Here is a 20,377-nt window from a genome sequence, read left to right as displayed (position 1 = left end):
TGCTTGCCTTTGAAAGACTTGCAAAAACGTGGAATTCAAAACGTTTTAATAAGATAATAGCAAGCAGGTCAGACAATAAGATTACACATAATAAAACACATCAAGCAAGCAAGTTTATATCTATATTTTTTGAGGATATGAATGTGGGAGTGAAGTGTTCTCAATGATAATGGTAAGGATTTTGGTGAATTTCAAGTTTTGCAGATGCACAAGTCTAATCTAAAATACGTAAGGTGATAAACCATAATACCACCATAATTGTTAATATAACAATCCAAATGAAATGTATTTTCCATAATATGCAAGCACTTTAAATGTTGTTATTGTATGAGCATATGCGCCAGCCACAGATTACTTTAGAAACCTGCTGCAAAATATTGATGAGGAACACATTTTCTAAGTGCCTTTAAACAGTCCAGCTCTGGATTTAAATGAAACTCTAACTTGAAAATGTTCAAATCATTATTGCTGGTCATTGCTCCAACCTCAAATTTTATCAGTTTCTTGTGAACCATACTAAAATCAGGTATAGGCTAAATCAAGTATGCATTTCATTGCTTCAAGTGCAAGTAGTGCTCCTTCAATCCTTGCAGGCTGTCGAGTTCCCATGAATGACTGACACCAGGAAGATGCCACCACAACCACAGCCTTTGAGATTGTGAAGTTCTATGCTCATCATCTGTACTGGAGGTAGTTCCTGAGGGGGTTGGGAAGGGGAAGATGGTTGATGAGGTGAAACCTGTCATGGCCCACACGGTCACGGATACGTTGTCGACACAGCTGACTCAATGGTTGGGGCGTGGCTGCAGAAAGGTGGAAGGGAGAAGGGAAAACATATCATGCTATTCAACCAAATCCACTACAGCCCGGCTAGTTTGCTATTGCTTGAACACGCTATTGCTTGAACACGTGAGGTTGTATTCTATTCTATTCCATGTGATGTTATATTCTATTCTATTCCAGTTTTAAACATATAATGGACAGCTAGTTTGACTTGGGTGATAAACCAATAACACTACGATACTTTGGCTATAGGAATTCACTGATTTCTAAGGATGACTGAGAATAGGCCTATAGAACTTACCCTCATAGACCAGTAGGAACCCTTCTGTCAAGCTACTGGGAGGAGCGGCCTCCACAGGTCTCTGGAACTCGATGTTCCTGGCATGGATATCTGCCCCAAAGTCCAACAACAGCTTAACAATGGCTGTGCAGTCCTTCTCAGCGGCAGCGTGTAAGGGAGACTCCATATATCTACCTTTCTGTACATTTGCTCCTGTGAGGAGGCGTAAACCAGGGTATGGATATAACACAAATGTAATAGTCCTATATCATTCAGTTACAGGAAAGAAGTACTTTATCGATGTCATAACATGATGGATTTGGACTTTTATCCAGGTGGGTTAAACATATTAGTGGTGTAGACAGGGGCGGAAATCCCGAGGGGGACGGGGGGACACGACCCCCCCATCCTTGGAAAAATTTGATTTGTCCCCCCCAATATATCACTGAAACATAACTATGTAATTTAAATAATATTAATAATACGCAATGAAAGCAATTGTGCTGATTATAGACACTTAATAGCGCATTTTTAAGTTTCAAAAGATTGCGACCCCCCCACCCTTTGCCTCACAATGTTTTGATCCACTGCCAGTTCCTTAGTTGGCAAGGTAACAGAGGGGTCGTATCTACTGTCTGAAAGGCACTCAATGAACGTAACTGAAGTGAGGTTAATCCAGTCAATCGCGCACACACACTAGCTGAATATGCAGAGCTAGCGCGCAAATATTAACTATTAAGCTAGCTAGTACCTATTCCATTTATGTGGCCTCGTCAAAGATGGAATCTTTGCTATCGTCAATTTATTCCAAGATCAGCATGCAGATGATGTAAGTTAGTGCTTCAAAGTCCCTGCGATAAGGTTAGCGATAAACTGAAGTCCAAACTGAACAGAACTACACTCTCTTCTACCATTGTCTTAAATATATTTAATGGTCTCGTTGCAAAAGCTAAATTGTCGCAAGGGAACTTTTATTTATTTATTTTATTTCACCTTTATTTAACCCGGGTAGCAAAGATTATCGCAAACACCACTGAAACGGAATTGGTGCTCGCTAGCTTTGCAAATTCAGCTATTGTTGGAAGCCAACCAATATGAAACAAACTATTAAAATTACAAAAGGTTGCAGCATATGTTGTGTAAATGGTGAACTCATACAGCTGTCAACTCTTGTCATTTTAATCCGTTTCACATTTGCTAGCTACCTTTTAGATCGAAGCCCAAATAGAATGATAAAAGATAAGATGATAGAAGCCCATCTCCTACTGTAAATAACCTACACACTGTGTGTGTGTGTAGCCAGCCAGCCAGCCAGGTACAAAAATGGCAGAAAAATAAAAGACGGACATCAGAGTATTTTTCAGTACACCAAAACGCAAAGTAAGAACCCTAGTAGCCTAATATCTCAAAGACTAGTTGATAAAATGTTCATAAGAAAGAAATGAAATTCTAATGGAAATGTTTCACAATGATGTCATTAGGCAGAGCAGGCAACAGATGGCACACAGACAGCAGAGTTGGGGACAGATATGCAGGGACAGACTGGCAGAGACAGGGAGTCTCAGGTAAGTTTGTTGAGTCTTTGTTTGGCAACATTATGAAAGGTTCTCCATTTTTTTTACTTGTAAAATAGGAACATAATTGGAAAATGCCATGGATACCCCCACTCTCAACTTAAACTGGTGACTGAACTAAGATTTGTTAAAGGCAATGGTATTGCTGTTGTGATTAGTTGTGTAGTTTTGGGTACCGGTAGTTAGGAGTACGGCAAACACCTTATTTCTTTGGTTCCTCAATATACATTTAACATATTACAATGTAGGCTATGTGTTACAGCACTACTTTTGGTGTCCCCCTCAGGAATTGCTCTTGAGAAAATTTAATGTAATTGTCCCCTCCAAAGTTGATATCAGATTTTCGTCCCTGGGTGTAGAAATGGGCAGATGCTCTGCACTATCCCACCAAGACCAAGCTACTACAGCATTAGTGGTGGATGTGGACATAGTGAGAGTGCTATACAGGTACAATACATTTCAATAATCTTACCACTAGTTCTCCTCCTCTCATCATACCTGGCTATGGTGATTTGGCAGAGCAGATGTGCACGTGCCTCACCTTCCCTCAGCAACCTCTGGACACACTCTATCTCCTGAGAGACACAGGCGGCGTAGAGGGGCGTTCCAAGGTGAGGAATGTCAAAGTCCACATCAGCTCCCCATTTGATTAGAGTCTCCACACACCCACTGCTGCCTACCGACCGTAGGCAGACACATGGAAGTCATTACTGTCAGCTTTCCAATTACTGCGGTGGGCGTTTTAGCTAATTATTTCTGTACCCGGAATATGATGATTCCTCTAAGCATCATGGGACATACACAAACATAATTCAAGTCAGAGTATCTCAAAAACTGTACTCTGATTTGTGATATTTTGATTCAGATTTTTAAGTTTGATGTATTTGCCTCAATCCCAAGTTAGAATACACCCCAAATGGTCAGTGAAGCACACTTCAAGGTTCATACCAATGATGTATATAAAGCATGGATTGCTGATGCTAAGTATTAGCCAATGAGAGGATTTAAAGCCACCGGCCGCCATATTGGTACACCTCATAGGAATAAATGGAATTCAACAGTATTTCAATTAAATGTTTCAAGGACAAGATAACATGTATTTAAGTGTTTTTTTTGTAGTGGGAACAGTAACATTAGTACTCACAAAAAAATGAAAATGTTTATATGTATATATATGTTTTTAAAAAAATAAATAAATACATATGTTTAGCTCATATAATATAATTTCAAAGTATGCATTAAGTGTCTAATAGAATAAACTCATTTAGACATTAATAAATGCATTTCTACAGCTTGCAAAATAGTATTACCAAGGTGGCTGCGCGGTGGCTTCAATACAGCAGCCCTTGTTATTCATCCAGGGTTTATATACATCGTTGGGTTCATACTAGGATAATTAAGATAAGGATGTTGGAGTGATAAGGGTACTGAGCATACCTTTACTGCTGGCTTGGTGAATGGGCGAGGGCTGAAATACCAGAGCCTGGGGTTTGGCCCCGTTCTCCAGGAGGACCTCTGCACATGATACACTGCCCACTGAGCACGCATTGAAAAGAGGAGTCACCCCATCAATGGTGGTGACGTTCACCTGCACAGAGTCTCATGTTAACTCAGACCGCTCAGCTGAATAACGCAGCACCATTTTGGGACACAGAAAAAATTATGAATTACAGAGAACAAGATGTATTTTACAAAAGCTTTATTAGGCTATTTCTTAATTTATTATTTAGTACAAATTATTGTTTCATGTAAAAAAATTTTTTTTTTAAAGATATTCTTGATTATTAACGGATCTTCTCCATTGACTCACATTGGCTCCTGCAGCGATCAGAGCTCTGGCACATGCTACATGGTCTCCAAGGCAGGCCTCGTGCAGAGGACTCACATGGTCTATAGTGACTACATTTACATTGTGGCCCTGTGGGAGCAGCAGAACACAACCATAGTGCATTGCAGAAGGTAAGCAGTGGGTGCACACTGAATTGGATTACCTTTGGCTCACCTGTAAAATGAGATTCCTCAGAGCTAAGAGACGACCTTGGATTGCAGCATCATGTAAGGGTGAGCGGTCTGCCCAGGACCCTGAAGCAAACACAAATGCTTGTCACCCACAACAACTCACCTCTCACAGTTTTGATGAATGATTCCATTTCACAGGGCACACAGACCTCGGTCAATATCCAGAATAGCACCAGATGCGTTCCAGACGGCATCATCATTGTTACCTTCCTCCATATCACTGATCTATGACACTATTGAAACTTCTATTCTATTTCACTTCATATAAGGTAGAGTACTAAGGATCCATGTAGTCCAATTGAGGGTGAGCCAATATGTCTACATTGGCAATAGCCGTCAAATCTATTTTCTCTTGAACTTGCCTAACCTACTTGATGTATTAATGGAAGACCAAGCCACTGTAAATCAGAAACAAATCATGTTCTGGAAAAACTAGTGTGAACTACATATAGCTACATCACTGACCTTTAATAACGCACAACAACATTTGATTTTATGTTGCTGTTTGCTGCATTTGTGCTCCCTTTCCATGCGCCAAGCATGTTGGCACACTGTCTGTCACTGACACTGGGAAGCTTAAGTGCTGTTTTGGTCTGCATCTGCCTACAGACCACAGTCAGTCAGGAATGAAAACTAGGGCAAGGGGGGTGGGCCGTTCTATTAATAGTTTAGGGTAGAAATGAGCCTGACCGGTATGTACCTTATACACAGTTATGTTTCAGCTACTTTGCATGTTCAGGTCAACAAAGTGAGTATATGCATTATTCACAGTAGCCTAATTATAAATAATCATTATTCTAATCATATTTTTTGTTGTTGTGACAATAGACTAATACAGTAGAGAGATGTGGGTACTCACTGTGTGCTTGACCAAAATCATAGAACTCTGCAGATATCCTGGCCACCTCCTCTGATGATGTAAAAGTAGGAGAGGCAGTTGAGGCTTATCTTGATTAGTGAGTATATGTATAAGCAGAACAGAGCCAGTATGGTGAGGTAAACATTGGAATAATGGAGCAACGCAAAATGATTCGCTGTCATATTGCCCCCTCTTTGAACATGGCTCTGCTATACTGAGGGGATCACTCTCAAGTGGTCCTCACTGAACTTCTGTGCCTGTGTTAAAATAGTTTAAGAGGACAGACGTTCCGCTAGCCTAGCCTAGACAACATCCAATGGAATAGCAGGGCGCGAAATACAAAACATCAAAAATCGAATAATTTCAATTTCTCAAACATACGACTATTTTACACCATTTTAAAGATACCCTTCTCCTTAATGTAACCACATTGTCCGATTTCAAAAAGGCTTTACAGTGAAAGCAAAACATTAGATTATGTTAGGACAGTACATAGACAAACAATAACCACAGCCATTTTCCAAGCAAGGAGATGTGTCACAGAAACCCAAAATACAGCTAAAATGAAGCAATAACCTTTGACAATCTTCATCAGATGACACTCCTAGGACATCATGTTACACAATACATGTATGTTTTGTTCGATCAAGTTCATATTTATATCCAAAAACAGCATTTTACATTGGCGCGTGATGTTCAGAAAATGTATTCCCACCAAAACCCTCGGTGAATGAGCACATCAATTTACAAAAAGACTCATCATAAACGTTGACAAAATATATAACAACTATTTAAAGAATTATAGATAAACTACTCCTTGATGCAACCGCTGTGTCAGATTTTAAAATAGCTTTACGGAAAAAGCACATTGTTCAATATTCTGAGTACATAGCTCAACCATCAATGCAAGCTATACAGCTACCTGCAAAGTTCTGGCATCAACAAAACTCTGAATTAGTGTTATAAATCATTCCTTACCTTTGCTGATCTTCAGCGGAATGCACTCCAAGGACTCCTACTTCCACAAGAAATGTTATTTTTGTTCGAAATACTCCATATTTATGTCCAAATACCTCCATTTTGTTCGTGCGTTCAGATCACTATCCAAAGGCATAATGTGCAAGCGTAATTCGAGACACGAAAAGTCAAAATGTTCCATTACCATTCGTAGAAACATGTCAAATGTTGTTTACAATCAATCTTTAGGGGATTTTTAACGTAAAAATGCGATAATATTCCAACCGGACAATAGCGTATTCATTCCAGGAGAAAAAGAAGGAACGGCGGGCTCGGGCATAACCAAGCCCTTTGTCCTCAGGCAGTCCACTCATTGACTGAGCTACTATTCTCTGCCCAGTAACAGGAGAAGGATGAAAAAACTTTCTAAAGGCTGTTGACAGCCAATGGAAGCCTTAGGAAGTGCAACGTGACCCCACAGACACTGTAGTTTCAATAGGGATTCAAAAGAAGAACTACAATTCTCAGATTTACCACTTCCTGGTTGGATTTTTCTCAGGTTTTTGCCTGCCATATGAGTTCTGTTATACTCACAAACATCATTCAAACAGTTTTAGAAACTTCAGAGTGTTTTCTATCCAAATCTACTAATACTATGCATATTCTAGTTTCTGGGCCCGAGTAGTAGGCAGTTTAATTTGGGTATGTTTTTCATCCGGCCGTGAAAATACTGCCCCCTATACTCAACAGGTTAATTCTCATTGTGGTGTAGTGGAGTGTCATTTCAATGATGTAAGTTTCAGCACAGTCAATATCATCCTGTAATCAGTCCACTACTGGTTCCAAGGCATGTTAGGTGCTAAATTCAACTAGTAAATCAGAGCATTGTCCAGAATCAAGTTACAAGGAAGGAAGGAAGGAAAGGAGATACTTAGTCAGTTGCACCATTGAATGCATTCAACCGCAACAAGTCTTCCGCATATAACCCAACCCCTGTGTGCACATTTAATCCAGGAACAAGGAAAATGCCCACAACAAGGTGAAGTTTCCAACTGTGTATGAATAAGACAAAGTGCCCATTTCAGCATCTCTTACCTATTAAAGCATTATTGATACAAAGGAGGGGGAGTTGGTTGAAGGCATGGCTGGGTAGTATGGCCAATGGGAGTTGACCTGGTTAACGGGAGGCCTGGGAATAAAGAGAGGGAAAAAGACGTTGATAAAAGGATGGACGTTTTACATTAGGACCGTTGGTGAAGAAAAATTATAAAAGAAGACTACAGAACTAGAACAAAACCCATACCTACTAAGACATGAAGGGAAATAACGATTTTATTTTATAAGAGAGTTGTTATAATTTTGTTAAAACTTAGTAAAGACTGAAGCTACCGTCTCGTCGTGGAGGTATTTGCCAGCCTTGAGGTTAGCCTAGCATCGTGTGACACTGGGAGATAATTGCTTGGGAAGCTTAACGAGTTCGTGTTCCCATGGGATATCGGTTACGGCTAAGGAGTACTGTCTGCATGGGTAGCTGTGCTTGCCTTGGACTTTGTGAGGAGTTCAAAAAAAATGACGACACACAAAAATATCCAGAAGCACCTCACAATTGTGGTTACTCACTACTGAGTGGATATTCAATCATCTTTTAAATATAATACCAATTAATTATAACAAATAAACTCAATACATGGTTTAAACAAGAATAAACTCAATACCTAGTTCAAACAAGGGTATTACAGTTAAATGCAGCAGAGAGCAGTATAGTTCCACTATTCGTTGGGAAGGTGGGAGATTTTGCCAGTATTTCATTCCATTCTCTTTAGTTATTTTCAGCCTGCCTGAATCAGCCATGTTGTCCAACAACAACCAACAAATTACCATCAAACATGACTGTATAATGTTTTGATTTACCATGATTTCTGCAATGTTTGTTTGGACATGATTCTTTACTAAAATAGCTTTCCTAGTATTAGCCCAGCTGCCATCGTTTGTCATCAATCGACATAAGGAATAATAGCGCCATCTGGCGGCAGTAGAGCAATCCTAGTATTTGAATTCGCACGTATTCCCAGGGGCTCAAGGGTGGGCAAGAATTTCTTGGATGTGGAAGGTTCGAACAAAAGACAGTACAACAAACTCTGTGTTCAAACTTTCAAGCTTTAACCAAGCCAATTTCAACTTTATATTGTAAAGTCTACTGAGGAAGGTGGACTGAATGCAATTGACTTTGATCCAATTAATTGATACACCATCCACAGTGTAATTAATAACTTCACCATGGTCAAAGGGATATTCAATATCAGCTTTTTTTTACCCATCTACCAATAGGTTCCCTTCTTTGGGAGGCATTGGAAAACCTCCCTGGTCTTTGTGATTGAATCTGTTTGAAATTCACTGATTGACTGAGGGACCTTACAGATACTTGTATGTGTGGGGTAAAGAGATAAGGTAGTCGTTCCCAAATCATGTTAACCACTATTATTGAACACATAGTGAGTCCATGCAACTTATTATGTGACTTGATAAACACATTTTTACTCCTGAACTTATTTAGGCTTGTCATAATAAAGGGATGAATACTTATTGACTCAAGACATTTCAGCTTTTCATTTTGAAATAATTTGTAAAAATGTCCACTTTGACATGGGGTATTATGTTTAGGCTGGTGACCAAAAAAAATCTTAATTTAATCAAAATGTGAAAAAAGTAAAGGGGTGTGAATACTTTCTGAAGGCACTGCATCTGGTCTATCAACATTTAATGGATGATTATGGCAATGTTCTATTATATAACAATTTCATTCAAAGTATTATCTTGTTTGCACCAATAGGCAATACTCTACAGTAGTTAAGGCAATTCCACAAGCAATGCTTTTTTTAACCAAAGGAATGTTGACATATTCTACTGCAGTACCACAGATGTTTTCAGTGGTTATATATGGATGTCAATTCTTAGATTAAAAAAATGCAATAAGAAATTCTTAATAAATATTATTACTTCTGTGTTTCCTTTCACCTTTGAAAATGAAATATTTGTTACAAGATTTCATTAGGATTTCAATAGTCATAATAAGAACCAGATACCTTTATTTTCCTTTATCACCATAAGAAGTTAATGAAAACCTTTATGGGATGCTTTTCAATATTGCATTACAGATAATGATCTTTCATTTATAATTATGTGAGATTTTTTTGTTTCCTAATGGATGAAAGTGATGTTGAATTTATGTACAATAATTTGATTATTGAGGCAAAATCATTCTTACAGAAATGTAGTTTCTTAAAAACTATATATATATATATATATATATATATATATATATATAAACTCAGCAGAAAAATAAACCCCCCTTTTTTAGGACCCTGTCTTTCAAAGATAATTAGTAAAAATCCAAATAACTTCACAGATCTTCAGTGTAAAGGGTTTACACACTGTTTCCTATGCTTGTTCAACGAACCATGAACAATTAATGAACATGCATCTGTGGAACGGTTATAAAAACTTAGGACACTAAAGAGGCCGTTCTACTGACTCTGAAAAACACCAAAAGAAAGATGCGCAGGGTCCCTGCTCATCTGCGTGAATGTGCCTTAGGCATGCTGCAAGGATGCATGAGGACTGCAGATGTGGTCAGGGTAATAAATTGCAATGTCTGTACTGTGAGACGCCTAAGACAGCCCTACAGGGAGACAGGACGGACAGCTGATCGTCCTCGCTGATGCAGACCATGTGTACCAACACCTGCACAGGATCGGTACATCCGAACATCACACCTGCGGGACAGGTACAGGATGGCAACAACAACTGCCCAAGTTACACCAGGAACGCACAATCCCTCTTATCAGTGCTCGGACTGTCCGCAATAGGCTCAGAGAGGCTGAACTGAAGGCTTGTAGGCCTGTTGTAAGGCAGGTCCTCACTAGACATCGCCGGCAACACCGTTGCCTATGGGTACAAACCCACCGTCGCTGGACCAGACAGGACTGGCAAAAAGTCCTCTTCACTGACGAGTCGCAGTTTTGTCTCACCAGGGGTGATGGTCGGATTTGCGTTTATCGTCGGAGGAATGAGCGTTACACCGAGGCCTGTACTCTGGAGCGGGATCCATTTGGAGGTGGAGGGTCCGTCATGGTCTGGGGTGGTGTGTCACAGCATCATCGGACTAAGCTTGTTGTCATTGCAGGCAATCTTAACGCTGTGCGTTACAGGGAAGACATCCTCCTCACCTCAAGTGGTACCCTTCCTGCAGGCTCATCCTGACATGACCCTCCATCATGACAATGCCACCAGCCATATTGCTCGTTTTGGGCGTGATTTCCTGCAAGACAGGAATGTCAGTGTTCTGCCATAGCCAGCGAAGAGCCCGGATCTCAATCCCATTGAGCACGTCTGAGACCTGTTGGATCGGAGGGTGAGGACTAGGGCCATTCCCCCCAGAAATGTCCAGGAACTTGCAGGTGCCTTGGTGGAAGAGTGGGGTAACATCTCACAGCAAGAACTGGCAAATCTGGTGCAGTCCATGAGGAGGAGATGCACTGCAGTACGTAATACAGCTGGTGGCCACATCAGATACTGACTGTTACTTTTGATTTTGACCCCCCCCCTTTCTTCAGGGACACATTATTCCATTTCTGTTAGTCACATGTCTGTGGAACTTGTACCATTTATGTTATGTTCATACAAATATTTACACATGTTAAGTTTGCTGAAAATAAACGCAGTTCACAGTGAGAGGACGTATCTTTTTTTGCTGCATTTGTATTTATAGTACCATTCAAAAGTTTGGACACGCCTACTCATTCAATGGGTTTCCTTTATTTTTACTATTTTCTTCATTGTAGAATAATAGTGAAGACATCAAAACTATGGAATCATGTAGTAACCAAAAAAGTGTTAAACAAATCAAAATATATTTTATATTCTTCAAAGTAGCCACCCTTTGCCTTGATGACAGCTTTGCACACTCTTGGCATTCTCTCAACCAGCTTCACCTGGAATGCTTTTCCAACAGTCTTGAAGGACTTTCCACATATGCTGAGCACTTGTTGGCTGCTTATCCTTCACTCTGAGGTCCAACTCATCCAAAACCATCTCAACTGGGTTGAGGTTGAGTTATTGTGGAGGCCAGGTCATCTGATGTAGCACTCCCTCACTCTCCTTCTTGGTCAAATAGCCCTTACACATCCTGGAAATGTGTTGGGTCATTGTCAACAAATGATAGTCCCATTAAGCGCAAGCCAGATGGGATGGCGTATCACTGCAGAATGCTGTGGTAGCCATGCTGGTTAAGTGTGCATTGAATTCTAAATAAATCACTGACAGTGTCACCAGCAAAGCACCCCCACACCATAACACCTCCTACTCCATGCTTCACAGTGGGAACCACACACGCAGAGATCATCCGTTCACCTACTCTGCATCTCGCAATGACACGGTGGTTGGAACCAAAAATCTCAAATTTGGATTCACCAGACCAAAGGGCAGATTTCCACCTGTTTAATGTCCATTGCACACGTTTCTTGGCCCAAGCAAGTCTCTTCTTATTATTGGTGTCCTTTAGTAGTGGTTTATTTGCAGCAATTCCACCATGAAGGCCTGATTCACGCAGTCTCCTCTGAACAGTTGACGTTGAGATGTGTCTGTTACTTGAACACTGTGACGCATTTATCTGGGCTGCAATTTATGTGGCTGGTAACTCTAATGAACTTATCCTCTGCAGCATAGGTAACTCTGGCTCTTCCTTTCTTGTGGCGATCCTCATGAGAGCCAGTTTCATCATAGCACTTGATGGTTTTTGCAACTGCACTTGAAGAAACTTTCAAAGTTCTTGAAATGTTCCGTATTGACTGACCTTCATGTCTTAAAGTAATGATTGACTGTCGTTTCTCTTTGCTTATTTGCCATAATACGAACTCGGTCTTTTACCAAATAGGGCTATATTCTGTATACCACCCATACCTTGTCCCAACACAACTGATTGATTCAAATGCATTACAGATTGGTGTCCCACCCTCGCGACGGTTGAGCTAATGTGCGCTAATGTGATTAGCATGACGTTGTAAATAACAAGAAAATTTCCCAGGACATAAACATATCTGATATTGGCAGAAAGCTTACATTCTTTTTAATCTAACTGCACTGTCCAATTTACGGTAGCTATTACAGTGAAATAATACCATGCTATTGTTTGAGGAGAGTGCACAGTTATGAACTTGAAAAGTTATTAATAAACCAATTAGGCACATTTGGGCAGTCTTGATACAGAATTTTGAACAGAAATGCAATGTTACATTGGATCAGTCTACAACACTGCTGCCATCTAGTGGCCAAAATCAAAATTTCGCCTGGGCTGGAATAATACATTATGTCTTTTCTCTTGCATTTCGAAGATGATGGTACAAAAAATACATTTAAAAAGTTTGGTTTTTCTTTGTATTATCTTTTACCATATCGAATGCGTTATATTCTCCTACATTCATTTCACATTTCCACAAACTTCAAAGTGTTTCCTTTTAAATGGTATCAAGACTATGCATACCCTTGCGTCAGGTCCTGAGCTACAGGCAGTTAGATTTGGGTATGTCATTTTAGGCGAAAATTGAAAAAAAGGGGCGGATCCTTATTAACTTTTAACAAGGCACACCTGTTAATTGAAACGCATTCCAGGTGACTACCTCATGAAACTGGTTGAGAGATATACTCATGCATTTTCTAGTTGCTCGTTCTGTTTATTGAATCAAGTGTTTTTTTGTATGGAAAATGTTCCTATTTGATTGAACATTTCTGAATAAAAAAATTATAATTTCAAGCGAAGAATGAAATAATTTGGTTCAAGTTATTGAAAGACATACCTGTTTTTCCTTTTAGAGCATACTTGTATTCAAAGTAAAGTTTTTGCTGGCAAAGACAACACTCTCTACTACAAGCTACAGTACATCAAGCTACATCAATGACTGGATGGATCCCATGCATCTCATAGGACGTCCAGGAATGTACAACGTATGTGCACATTTAAACAAAGATATTTATAACTAACCCAAGATTGACCAGAGCATGTCATTTCCAGTGGTTTACAAAATACAGTCCACTCTGTTACCGAATCTATTTTTGGAAACACAAAACTGTATGGAGATCAAATTTCCTGATAGTTGGCCTAAATCATCTCACTCCGTCTTCTCCCTCTTCCGGTTACTGGTTTCCTCTCATCATCATATTTGGTAGTGAGTGGAAACACCAACCGGATGCTTCATACTTCCGGTGACATATCTGGCTCATTGTGCTATCTGTGATTTAAATCTTCTTCTTCTTCTTCTTCTTCTTCTATGGCATTATGGCGGTCCGCAAACAAACGTTAAATGATAACGTAAAAGGTGCATGCCGCCACCTAAAGTAACTTTAATGCACGTTTTAATCATGTGACCATGTTAAAATTAAATGTCAAAAAGTTGGACATTGTAGCATTTATTGCAATGGCATAAACTGCACTGCACAAATTGAAATCATTATGAGTGCAGCAGAACGCTTTTTGGGAGTCATTGAGTTTACAGTTAGGCATTGAAAGAAATCCTGTCAAAGAATGTTCCTCCCTCACAGGCCCCTGAGCCTGTGTAAGAATGTGACTGAAGGAGGGGGGTGGGTTTTAATATGTCTATTTTTGTATTTTGTATGTCGGTTTATCTACAAATGATATTTTTTTCTGGCGTTTACCACCCGTACAGTAGGTGGCAGCATGCACCTCTAACCCTTGTTTTCGACCGCCATCATACCATAGAAGAAGAAAATGAAATCATATGGCGGGAATCCGGATGTTTTGATTTTGTGAAAATTCAGTACGCACAGCTTCTCGTTGTATGTTTTTTATCAAATAGTTTGCAACAATAACTTTAGATACCAAGGTAAAATGGTTGAGGGTCCAGGATGCACATTGAATGGAGAAAAGATCCGCTCGAAGGTCCAAAGAGGACAGAAGGTGAAAGAATTCAGGGGAAGCTTGACGACAAACACACAAGTAAGTTACTATTGATAGCTAGCTAACAGTAGCTAGTTACAGTACCAGTTATATCTCTGCTGTTGTAGCTAGCTAACTTTAGGTGATTGTAACGAACGTTATTTTTTGCAGAGGAATGCCACCAATACGATCTCCTTCCAGATATTCATGGGCTGTCCATACACAGGAGTTGAGACCCTTGGAAAGGAACTCTTCATGTACTTTGGCCAAAGAGCTCTGAGGTAGCTAGCTGCTATTATGGGGGTGATGTCATTTTATTGATAGGAATCAACTGATTCAATTCGGGTATTAAATGTCTAACATACCACCCATGTAAAATGCATTTCTGAACTGTTTACATATGTCATTATCTCTCTTCTAATGGCAGAGTCCACTTTGGTATGGATGGCTCTATGCGAATCAACCCCACTGACATCACAAGCAGAAAGGGATCACCCCCTGTGCTGGAGATCCACCTGACCAATGACACAGTCTCCTTCTTTGACTCTACTGTGGAAATCAGGTATGGGGGATAATTCACACTGGGCTGGAACAAAAGCCTGCACTTGCAGCAGGCATCAAGGTACTACCCTTTCACTCCTGGCATCAACCCATAGTTCCAATTCAGCATTTGATTGTAATCATTCTAACATGAAATGGTGTTCTCTACACACACACACACACACACACACACACACACGGTTGCAGACCGGGGGGGGGGGGGTAAATCACTATTATTTGAGTTACAAGCAGGTCTCAAGTTGAGTCCCAAGTAGATCGGGTCAAATCCAAGTCGTGTATTCTAACAGCAAGTCAAGTTGAGTCACAAGTTTTAAAGTCAAGAAAAAAAATATCTATGCATCTGTCTATTTATTGAGGCTACCAGAATGAGTGTAGATTTATTTACAGGTCTAGGTGATCTAATGGTGAGAGCACCATATCATGCAAAATATACAAGTAGATTGACCAAATATACGTGGGCAATAGCCCAAAAGAAATAGCCTCTATATCAGGCTTAACCTCTCCTATCTGAATGTACACAGGTAGAGGGCAAGGCTGTACTCCCTCCTTTTGAGAAACCAAATAGAATCTGTCTAACAGGAGCTGAAACAGGCCTACATAATATAATCACTTGGCCCCCAGGACCAAACAATTTTTCAATTGATAATTACAACCAATAAACTTGTTTTACAATACAAAATGTGATTTCCACATACATTGGTACTTTTGTCTTAATCAGACTTAATGATATTTCAACACCATGGATACATGGAACAATAATTTTCTCTTATTCAACGTTCTGACTCCAAAGCATTGAGCTCAGGCCACATAGCCTATTTCTATGCACACTGAGACATGTGCGCTCCGATTATGCACAACAAAAATGACAGAGACATAGGACACGGAACTCTGACATAACCCTGGGAAATATGAACAAAGGAAACCATACATTGAATCAAATAAACAGAACTTCTACCTCATGAGTCTTGCAAACTGTCATGTGCACTATAAAGAGATGTTTAAAATGCATAGGGCCTATGTATTTTAAATGTGTGAAAGCAAATATTTCAACGGGGAAAAAAGCACTTCACTGGCAGGAGTGTGGAGAGCGCAAGTGAAGAGCCTTGCCTATTGTGCGTCTTCTCAATAGTAATAATTCATTTTAACAAATTCCAAATGCAAGCTTCATAAGTAGATTATCAATTTCAAGTGATTGTTACATACCAAAAGAACATTAGGCCTGTGATAGTAATTGTTGCCAATTGCTGGTGAGCTTGCAAAGTAAACAATTAATATGTATTTTTTACACCCCTTTTTCTCCCCAATTTCGTGGTATCCAATTGGTAGTTACAGTCCTGTCCCATCGCTGCAACTCCCGAACGGACTCGGGAGAGGCGAAGGTCGAGAGCCATGTGTCCTCTGAAACACAGCCAAGCCGCACTGCTTCTTGACACACTGCTCGCTTAACCCGGAAGCCAGCCGCACCAATGTGTCGGAGGAAACACCATACACCTGGCGACTGTGTCAGTGTGCATTGAGCCCGGCCCGCCACAGGAGTCGCTACTGCGCGATGGGACAAGAACATCCCTGCCGGCCAAACCCTCCCCTAACCCGGACGACGCTTGGCCAATTGTGCGCCACCCCATGGGTCTCCCAGTCGTGGCCGGCTGCGACAGAGCCTGGACTCGAACCAGGATCTCTAGTGGCACAACTAGCACTGCGATGCAGTGCCTTAGACCACTGTGCCACTCGGGAGGCCAACAGTTAATATTCTTGATCAACACATTTTTGGGGGGCTGCATATTTATTTATTATGACAATCCTGTCCTGACAATTTGACGTTTGCGCTGTACCCGATCCTATAACTGTACAGCAAATCAGCAATCTGTTCACTAGCTCGCCGTTCTGTGTTGATTGACAGTTTGCTGGTCCAATCAGAGTGCAGTGTGTGCGGTTTACTAGCCAATTTGTTGCTGTTTTTTTTGTTGAAGGGCAACGGTGTCGCAACTCTCTGGCTGCATGTAGACTCTGTGCCACAAAACATTACAAAACCTTGCCAGATTAATTTCAAGTCATCAACCTCAAGTCAAAGTCGAGTCCCGAGTCTTGAGTGTCCAAGTCGAGTTTCAAGTTATTTTATATCGAGTCAGACTCGAGTCCACAACTCTGTTGCAGACTGACGGAGGACTGTGAACAGAGAGTGAGAGCTATGGAAAGTCTGGATGTCTGCTCCTGTAAGTTCAGCTTCTCCCACGCGGAGGAGACTGTGAGGAGGCAGAGCTGCAGGATGCTGTGTGACGTACTCCTAGACCAGGCCGTCCTACCAGGAGTGGGAAACATCATTAAGAATGAAGCCCTGTTTGACTCCGGTCTTCACCCTTCTGTTAAAGTGGGTAAAACTGATACACCATCATTTTAGATACCTATACATAATGAGCAAGGTCCAGTCATGTTTTGGATTGCCTCTAGGCTATTTAGCATGCATTACAAACTACATGGAATCCATTCAGTAAGTGACTTTGGATGAGTTTATTCAGCACTGTTGTGACTGAGTATTGCATTGCTATAATTTGCTAAATTGTTAAGATTTCAAAATGCTAATTAGAATGGAACCAAGTCAATGGCATGGACACAATTTTCCAAATCTTTCAGGTCAATCAACTCACGGATACCCAGCTCCACCATCTTGTGAAAATGACACGAGATTTCACCCTCCTATTTTACAAGGTAGAGTACACTTAGCAATGTAATGAAAGCAATATCTTATGTGCTAAATGACCTCTTAATTGAATAAAGACGCTTTACAGTAGTGTAAAGACCGTGTATTCATCAGCCATGTCCCTTTTGTTTCACTTCTGTTTACCTCAGTGTCGTAAGACAGGCTCTGCTCTCAACAAACACTACAAAGTCTACAAACGGCCTCAGTGTGGTCAGTGCAACGGGGCCGTCACCGTCTGTCGCCTCGGAGACAACGGAAGGATGACGTACTTCTGCGACCGGTGCCAGACTGGGGACGCAAGTGAGGTTAACGTGAGGTAAAGTCACAGGATCTGAGTTAAAATAGAAATGAGTTGGGATGAAAGCCTTGGATCCCGACACCTCCGAATTTTCCCCACATGGGCTGGCATACAATTTAACATTGGTTCTGATCATTGGCCGCCCGCGGTGCGCACAAACATTGCTTGAATCACGCTGCATGATAGCAGGTCAGCTGGAGAGAAATCCAAGATTCACCGGGGTAAACGGGTAAAAATGACAACTTGTTCGTTTTTTTTTTTTTTTTTATGAAACGTTTTTTTTTTTTTTTAAGCCATTATGCATCTTGTAGGTGAATTTTGCATATATAGTACAATCTGAATGTAAAAAGTACTGGTGGACAAGAATTCAATGTAATTGCGACTCACATTGAACTTGTCTTCCTTTATACTTCCTTTTCTTTAGCAAGCTCCCAACCAGGAACACGTTAGTTGGCTGGGCTTACCAAGGCAGCATGGGGAGCAACGATCATGTGGCCAAGAGGGAGGAAGAGGAGTGGGCCTGTCAACTCTGCACTCTGATCAACCAGCCTATGAGCAAGGCCTGTGATGCCTGCCTGACCCCTAGGCCTGAGCGTGAGTAGTCAACTACTCTTATATGGACGAATGTGGTTGTGTCAAACCAATTCTAATCACATTTAGGTCTGGTTTTAAGTGTGTGTGCAGGTTGCCTTGACCCAGAATGAGCCTCCTCCTGGACTAATAAAGTATTCTCAATGTTGAATCTCAATTTAGTTACCCTACCCTTCAGGCCAAAAATCCAGCTCTAAACTAACAGAATAGAATGTGAATCTAATTGATGTTGTTGAATAAAATAAACAGTTTTCCCACTGTCCTCGTCCCCTCCACAGTCCCCAAAGACAATGTCAGCCCCGAGAGTTCACCCTTCACCAGAGATCTGATCAAGTACCCCTGCAATGCCTTCTCCAAACCACAAGAGGGCCTGAAAGTCAACCGCAGGGCCGCATTCGGGAACACCACCCTGATGTTCACCGACCTCAGCCCAAAGGCGAGCTGCGTCAACTCTCCCCTTCCCCTATCCTCCACCAACAGTCAGTTAAATTCCACAGCAAGAGGTTTAAATAAACACAATGTCTCCCAGGGAAAAAGAAGTAGTCCCAATTATGCCTCTGGTGGCTGGCAGGACAAAAGTGGGGCGCTCTCCAAGGGGGAATCAACAATGGTCTCCTACAGTCAGCCGCACAAGAAAATGAGAATTGATCACAGTCCCTTTTCTGTCAGTAACAAACCTCACAATGGAACCCACCATAATTTGAGGTGAGTGAATGGTGGTGCTTTCATATTTATAAGTAAAATATTATAACAAGGTAGTTTGACTTTTGTGTGGGTAACTGGGATGGAAAAGCCTCCTGCTCTCTGTACTTTACAGAATAGTTGATTAGTGACCATACTGTACGTATTGCTCCGCTCAGAATGTAGGTCAGTGTGCTAAATAAAATGTTCACTGAAACTGTTGTATGCCAACAAATGCATGTGGAATGGTTTAAATTCAAAGATGTTATCAAGTGTAGCGATAATTAAACATACTCAATTTAAATTAACAGCTGATCCTTTGACAGTGAATGTTATACCATTTATCTAACAAGAATACTTTTCTCCACCTGTCAGCCCTCCTCAAAATAATGCACCAACTGGGGTTACGCAGACACAGTCCCCTCCCAGCAACCCTTGCTGTGCGTCCCATGGGCGGCCCAGTGTGCTCCGATTGGTCACCAAGCAGGGGGACAACAAAGGAAGACAGTTCTACACCTGCTCGCTCCCCAGGGAGACACAGTGCAAATTCTTTGAGGTAAGAATTATGGGGGAATTGGTCTACATGTCCATTAGCAAGTAGATATGTGTTTGTTCAAACATAAACAAGTACATTTTGAAGAGGTATTTTCCTCCTGATTTACAGACTGACCAGGAAAAACTGGTGCCTCAGAATGACTGTATTCTCTCTTATGTCCTTAGTGGGCTGATACACACTTTCCATTCTGTAACCATGCAAAACGCTGCCTGATGAGGACTGTACTCAAACTAGGACCAAACAACGGCCGCAACTTTTACGTATGTAGTTTTCCAAAGGGCAAGCAGTGTGATTTCTTCCAGTGGGCAGAAAATGGTCCAGGAATCTCCATCCTTCCTGGTTGCTGATGAGAGGAAAGGGGCAAGATACAAAGACAAGAACTGTTTTGAACATCACTGCTTTTTGTACTGATATTGATCCATTTTAGTGTAAAATGTTTACATTAATCAATGTATCACTGTTAAGTTTTCTTAAACTTCACCCTTGTTATCATGAGTTATAATATTAAAATCCATCACTGTCATTAAATAAATAATTGATCGCTTTCAATATAAACCATGGCTGTCATTTGA

At 40.8% G+C, this 20,377-nt stretch overlaps 2 protein-coding genes across 2 annotated transcripts; one reads left to right on the top strand and one right to left on the bottom strand.

Moving 5' to 3' along the window:
- Positions 1 to 29: 29 nt before the first annotated feature.
- On the bottom strand, positions 30 to 5,880 carry LOC115170798 (ankyrin repeat and SOCS box protein 5). The gene is given in 8 exon segments (XM_075074267.1): positions 30 to 803; positions 1,085 to 1,276; positions 3,179 to 3,313; positions 4,075 to 4,225; positions 4,448 to 4,555; positions 4,640 to 4,719; positions 5,516 to 5,562; positions 5,564 to 5,880. Coding segments are annotated over 8 exon segments (975 nt in total). The 5' UTR covers positions 5,698 to 5,880; the 3' UTR covers positions 30 to 675.
- Positions 5,881 to 14,237: 8,357 nt separating this feature from the next.
- On the top strand, positions 14,238 to 20,360 carry neil3 (nei-like DNA glycosylase 3). Its single transcript, XM_029727071.1, has 10 exons — positions 14,238 to 14,480; positions 14,592 to 14,701; positions 14,848 to 14,982; positions 17,136 to 17,349; positions 17,613 to 17,687; positions 17,829 to 17,995; positions 18,402 to 18,571; positions 18,847 to 19,273; positions 19,625 to 19,805; positions 19,970 to 20,360. Exons 1-10 carry the CDS (start codon positions 14,373 to 14,375, stop codon positions 20,150 to 20,152), a joined length of 1,770 nt encoding a protein of 589 aa, XP_029582931.1. The 5' UTR covers positions 14,238 to 14,372; the 3' UTR covers positions 20,153 to 20,360.
- Positions 20,361 to 20,377: the final 17 nt, after the last annotated feature.

Source organism: Salmo trutta, chromosome 3 (assembly GCF_901001165.1).
Source record: "Salmo trutta chromosome 3, fSalTru1.1, whole genome shotgun sequence".
NCBI classification, from domain to species: Eukaryota; Metazoa; Chordata; class Actinopteri; order Salmoniformes; family Salmonidae; genus Salmo; species Salmo trutta.
Note: the sequence above shows the minus strand (reverse complement) of the source record. Positions and strands in the feature narration are given on the sequence as shown.